Source organism: Anopheles cruzii, chromosome 3 (genome assembly GCF_943734635.1).
Source record: "Anopheles cruzii chromosome 3, idAnoCruzAS_RS32_06, whole genome shotgun sequence".
Classification (NCBI taxonomy): domain Eukaryota; kingdom Metazoa; phylum Arthropoda; class Insecta; order Diptera; family Culicidae; genus Anopheles; species Anopheles cruzii.
Genome location: NC_069145.1, coordinates 29530976 through 29537844, shown reverse-complemented (window position 1 = coordinate 29537844; position 6869 = coordinate 29530976). Strand labels below are relative to the sequence as shown.

Sequence of the window (6869 nt, the reverse complement as noted above, 5' to 3'; positions counted from 1 at the left end):
GGAGCTCACAGATTTGACGTCTAGAAATTGCTAGTGTGACAGCAAAAAGTTGGCCCAACTTGCTGCAAGTGTGGACGCAGGGTAACATAGAAAGTTACGCCCGTAGCAGCGGCCACTGTTATCGGCCAGCCCGGTTGTGGGAATCGAACCCAAGCTGGCTGCGTGACAACGACTAGCGTAACCGACTTCTCAATAAACGTGGCAATAAGCTCATGGCAATACGTATCCCAGACTAGTACTTCACGCAAAGGATTCTGAGGCTCAACTAAGGTATGTTTGAAAAGGTCTTCCGTATATGTGTGGATCTAACCGTTTGGCATTGGGAACTCACCTGGAGCACATAGGAGGGGTCAGCTCTAAGGGATGCCTTTGTGGTCCTGGATACCACGATTTATACCACCATCTGCAGTCCAATTAATTCCTGTGAAAAATTATAGTTTCAACATAACCAAAATTGGCAAAACCACATTTAGTGACGTAATCATTTATTCATCAACATTTTCTGTTACAACGTGGTGATATTCAATTTTAACATCGTTACAAACGGCAACGCGACAAGTGATATTGATGGGCGATGATATTGATCTTCCATACAACAATCAATTCGTTGGGTGATGATGATCCGTTGCAATTGTCCTGGTTATAATTGGAAAAACTGTTTGCCACATAAATTTCCACATTTCTACAGAAATGTTGTTGCCAAACGTAGTGTAGTTGTACATTTATGGAAATATAGTGCCAACAAAGGTAAACATATGAGGCCCGTATTCCCGGCGACGTTTCTACCGTGACTGTGTAGGTGCAGATGCTGCTTAGGCGATATTGCTCAGAGGACATCTTTTAGCACGAGAAAGGTTGAGTATGTCGTTCGGACGACCTGGATTGAGAAACAATTGTCCGGTTAAATAATTTGTATTTGATAAAAAAGCGTTACCATTACATTGCCAAAAAGCTCAAAGTTCATGTAACTGAATTTGCCAGCCGTTATACCGACAGGCTTCTGGGCCCGCACCATAACCAACTGAAGATCCGTTTGTACGGCGGTGGTTTCGTTCTCCCAGTTCGCTTCGTAGACAGCTTCGGCAACCTGAAAACTCTTTAAAATTGAGATGCTCAAATTAGATGGCTTCGACGACATAATTGTATGGTCGTACCGCAACTGACAAGGCGTCTCCGATGAAACAGTAACCAAAGGTTTCAGTTGTACTGAACACGAACAAGACCATAAGATTGATCTGCTGTGAATTCAGAGAACCCTACAAAAGTTTACAAAGAAATTGTTAGCTTCTCTTCTAAACCATGCATTCAATCGTAGAGTACCGACCGAGATTGAAAAAAATACCAGCATGAGACTCCAATTTAGAACGATCGTTAGGAGCTGCAGCAAAAGAACGGGAGACACAATCTGTTCGAGGAGCTTGGCACAATCGAGAACTTCCTCGTGCATCTTCACCAATGTTTTCATTTCTTTACGGTGCGAACTGTTTCGAGCCTGCTCATTTAGTCGGAGCGTTATTAGATCGAAGTGTATGGTACAGACGCCGGCCAGGTTCACGATCGTGGTCAGCTTAACTCCTCCGACCAGAGCACTATTGTAGGCTAGCATAATCATGAACGTCGCAAAAACGGAATAGTGACCCAGGTTGTTTCTGATGTCGAGTCCGTAAAATTCCTCCTCCATGTGCATATAAAATTGGACAGTGTCGTTTCCATTGCGTCCGACGGTATAGGACCACATAGTGAACACCACAGGACTGTAGCAGTAGATGCTTGCCGATAGGAACAAACCATAAAAAAACACTCTAGTGGCTCTCTGCCAGTTTTTGTTACTCGAAAGCATTCTATCGACCAGCGGCTTGTAATCCTCGTTATAAACTGGGAGCACAACAGGTATTAGTTCTTAGTTCTATTAAGTAGAACTTGTATCTTCATACTAACCATCTTCTGAAAGTTGCTGTATACGTCGGGTAAGCTCGATCATTGAGTCGTTTTGCAAAAAGAAAAAGAGCGTCCCTATGTAACAATTAACCTGTGAAAGCAATTCCGCCATGCCGATGATGAGACATTCGACGTCCCGGAATCCAAATACAGTTTTTGGAACACCAACCAAAAACACTGACATCGAAAACATGATGACGAATCGATAGCGAAGCTTGGGCGGTGCCGCAATAGCTCCAGTCAATTTCGCAACCTTCATCACTTCATTAAACACATCTGGACACTGGCGAAATGGTTCTACGACTGTCGTTCTGCTTTTGCGGTTTAAGCAGTCTTTAAATCGGGTGAAAATTTGCCTTAACTCGGACATTTATCGACACCTCTCACTCTTCGTCTAACGAAGGAATAGCCTGGAGCACTGATAAGGAACAGTCTGGAGCACTGCCGTATATACAGTCTTTTATTTTCACACGAGACGCATTACATGTTTATCTTGGTTGTTCGTTTGTTTGAACACTTTGCTATAATTTGATACCAATCACACATCAAAGTCGATAGCACGTTGTTGGAAAATGACATGCAGTCATTTCCTATACACTTTTCTACACGAGGGCGTGCCGTTTGGAAAATTGTAGCTTTGAAATATCACCAGGCTTCATCGAATATGTAGCAGAAAATTGCGTGTCTCATGAAAATAGGCGTATGATGTTGGTACCGCAATATTGATAATATCATATCTGATTGGCAATCTTTTTAAACAAACTTTTTCTTTCATTTGCACCAAACGGCACAAGAAATATTGCGAAAATGGAAACAAAGGAATTATGAACGTACGAATTTACGACCAACCAATTGAATGAGTGGTAAATCAATTCTAGCGGAAACGGTACAGCTTCAACAAAAATTAGCAACTAATTGTGTGACATGAAACATAATAAATGTGACATATTCAGTTATTGATTCGGTTTGGACGTTATTGAATTGAAAGGAGAAAAAAAATTCGGCATTCCTATGAACCCATTAGCGTTTCCATAAACCTTCAACGTTTCGGAATCCCAACGCAGCTTTTCGCACAGAAACCAAGAACACATAGTCTGAAAAGGTCTTCCGTATATGTGTGGATACCATCCGATTGCGCCATTATGGGCAAAGAACAGGCAGGCCTACCTCCCCACAGTTCAGGCGGTCTGTTGGTATGCGGAGAGTTCATTCATATGGTGTCTAGACTTCGATCTAATCGTTACGCATTGGGAGCTCACCTGGAGTACATAGAAGGGGTCAGCTCTAAGGGATGCCTTTGTGGTCCTGGATACCACGATTTATACCACCATCTGCAGTCCAATTAATTCCTGTGAAAAATTATAGTTTCAACATAACCAAAATTGGCAAAACCACATTTAGTGACGTAATCATTTATTCATTAACATTTTCTGTTACAACGTGATGATATTCAATTTTAACTTCGTTACAAACGGCAACGCGACAAGTGATATTGATGGGCGATGTTATTGATCATCCATACAACAATCAATTCGTTGGGTGATAATGATCCGTTGCAATTATCTGTGGGCAATTGATTAGAAGTGAAAAGGTGGTTGCTACATAAAATTTCACATTTCTTCAGAAATGTAGTGCCAAACCTAGTGTAGGTTTTATATTCTACGGAAATGTAGTGGCAAGAAAAAGGTAAACATATGAGGCCCATATTGCCGGCGACGTTTGTACCGTGGCTGTGTAGGTGCAGATGCGGCTTAGGAGATATTGCACGGCATTCAGAGGATATCCTTTAGCACGAGAAAGGTTGAGTATGTCTTTTGGACGACCTGGATTGAGAAACAATTGTCCGGTTAAATAATTTGTATTTGATAAAAAAGCGTTACCATTACATTGCCAAAAAGCTCAAAGTTCATGTAACTGAATTTGCCAGCCGTTATACCGACAGGCTTCTGGGCCCGCACCATAACCAACTGAAGATCCGTTTGTACGGCGGTGGTTTCGTTCTCCCAGTTCGCTTCGTAGACAGCTTCGGCAACCTGAAAACTCTTTAAAATTGAGATGCTCAAATTAGATGGCTTCGACGACATAATTGTATGGTCGTACCGCAACTGACAAGGCGTCTCCGATGAAACAGTAACCAAAGGTTTCAGTTGTACTGAACACGAACAAGACCATAAGATTGATCTGCTGTGAACTCAGAGAACCCTACAAAAGTTTACAAAGAAATTGTTAGCTTCTTTCCTAAATCATGCATACAATCGTAGGGTACCGACCGAGATTGAAAAAAATACCAGCATGAGACTCCAATTTAGAACGCACGTCACGAGCTGCAGCAAAAGAACGGGAGACACAATCTGTTCGAGGAGCTTGGGACAATCGAGAACTTCCTCGTGCATCTTCACCAATGTTTTCATTTCTTTACGGTGCGAACTGTTTCGAGCCTGCTCATTTAGTCGGAGCGTTATTAGGTCGAAGTGTACGGTACAGACGCCGGCCAGGTTTACGATCGTGGTCAGCTTAACTCCTCCGACCAGAGCACTATTGAAGGCTAGCATAATCATGAACGTCGCAAAAACGCAATAGTGACCCAGGTTGTTTCTGATGTCGAGTCCGTAAAATTCCTCCTCCATGTGCATATAAAATTGAGCAGTGTCGTTTTCATTGCGTCCTACGGTATAGGACCACATAGTGAACACCACAGGACTGTAGCAATAGATGCTCGCGGCAAGGAACAAACCATAAAAGTACACTCTAGTGGCTCTCTGCCAAATTTGGTTACTCGAAAGCATTCTATCGACCAGCGGCTTGCAATCCTCGTTATAAACTAAGAGAACAACAGGTATTAGTTCTTAGTTCTATTAAGTAGAACTTGTATCTTCATACTAACCATCTTCTGAAAGTTGCTGTATACGTCGGGTAAGCTCGATCATTGAGTCGTTTTGCAAAAAGAATAAGAGCGTCCCTACGTAACAGTTAACCTGCAAAAGCAATTCCGCCATGCCAATGATGAGACATTCAACGTCCCGGAATCCAAACGCAGTTTTTGGCACACCAACCAAAAACACTGACATCGAAAACATTATGACGAATCGGTAGCGAAGTTCGGGCGGTGCTGCAATAGCCCCAGTCAATTTCGCAACCCTCATCACTACATTCAACACATCTGGACACTGGCGAAATGGTTCTACGACCGTCGTTCTTCTTTTACGGTTTAAACAGTCCGTAAATCGGGTGAAAATTTGTTTGAACTCGGACATTTATCGAACCGATTGCTTTTCATAATTCAAGACACAATCTCACTCTTCCTCTAACGAAGGAATAGTCTAGAGCACTGATATGGAACACTCTGGAGCGCTGCAGTATATATAGCCCTTTATTTTCGCACGAGACGCATTACATGTTTATCTTGGTTGTTCGTTTGTTTGAACACTTTGCTATAATTTGATACCAATAACACATCAAAGCCGATAGTACATTGTTGGAAAATGACATGCAGTCATTTTCAGTAGACTTTTCTACACGAGGGCGTGTCGTTTGGAAAATCGTCGCTTTGAAATATCACCAGGCTTCATCGAATATGTAGCAGAAAATTGCGTGTCTCGTGAAAATAGGCATATGATGTTGGTGCCGCAATATTGATAATATCATATCTTATTGGCAATCTTTTTAAACAAACTATTCCTTTCATTTGTTGATTCGGCTGATTTCCGAAAGAGGAACAAGAAATATTATGAAAATGGAAGGAAAGGAATAATGTTATGAACGTACGCATTTACGACCAACCAATAGAATGTGTGGCCAATCAATTCTAGCGAAAACGGTAAAGGCTCAACAAAAGTTAGCAATTAAATGTGACATATTCAGTTATTGATTCGGTTGGGCAGTTATTAAATAGTATGGGAAAAGAAATAGAGCATTCCCATGAAACCATTAGCCATTTCCATAAACTGTCATCGTTTCGGAATTGAAACGCATCTTTTCGCACAGAAACCAAGAACACCGACATCAAAACATAATGACGAAACTATTGCGAAGCTCTGGCGGTGCCGCAACAGCTCCAGTCAATTTCGCAGCCCCCATCACTACATTCAACACATCTGGATACTTCTTCTATTCCTGTTGTTATTGCTAGCCTTCACTGTTACTGTTGCTACATGTTTTAAAACAAAGTATAATTCAACAAACTGATCAATAAAATTCACTTTTTCAGCAAGCCATTTGCAGCACAAAGGCGGCAAATGATACAGTAAAACCACAGTCTGGAACTGTTGATAACTGAAAACGGTAAGTACTTTCAGTAACATTAGCAAGTTCTCAATTAGGCCAAATCAAACAAATTTCAACAGCACAAAAATTTCCAGTAGAGCCTCTTTTGAAATATCGCAAAACTCATCTACCGCTCTACAAGTATTGCCAATGTCGAGGAGAAATCCGGCTGCGTGCATGGAATTAGAAGATTACCCGTTTTGCTGTCTTCGTTTCGCAACGCCGCGCGTGATTGGTTTGTCAATGGCTTTCTGTCGATCGATTGATTTCCGGATCCCCGACATTATGGTGCGCACCGAGCGTGAGGAGCGCACGGTTATTTACTCTTTCCGAGTGTTGATGTTGGCCAACCCCAACGCGCGTATTTGAAAAGCTTCCCAGAACGTGACGCTATGCAAATTGTCAATCATCAGTATGCGCGCTGCAGCGAGCGTAGCCTATAAAGTGGTGTGCTTTCGGCTTCACCTTTCTAGCCACCTCCGAAGCGCGCTGTGAAGTGCTAAAACATTTCCCCCTAAAAATAGAAGAAGAAAAGATTGAACGAATTGTACATGTTTTGCCAAAGCGCTGCGGATGAAGCCAACAACTCTTGGATAAAGATTTAGCCACCACTTGAACTGCCACGGGGTGCTTGGCATCCGGACCGGTATGCAAATAAAAGCAGGAAA

General features: G+C 42.2%; 1 protein-coding gene across 1 annotated transcript; it reads right to left on the bottom strand.

Annotated features, from left to right (window-relative positions):
* Positions 1-826: 826 nt before the first annotated feature.
* LOC128270185 (odorant receptor 30a-like) lies at positions 827-2131 on the bottom strand. Its single transcript, XM_053007590.1, has 4 exons — positions 2030-2131; positions 1541-1675; positions 941-1096; positions 827-877 (listed from the first exon to the last, which is right to left on the bottom strand). Exons 1-4 carry the CDS (start codon positions 2129-2131, stop codon positions 827-829), a joined length of 444 nt encoding a protein of 147 aa, XP_052863550.1.
* Between the last annotated feature and the right edge of the window lie 4738 nt (positions 2132-6869).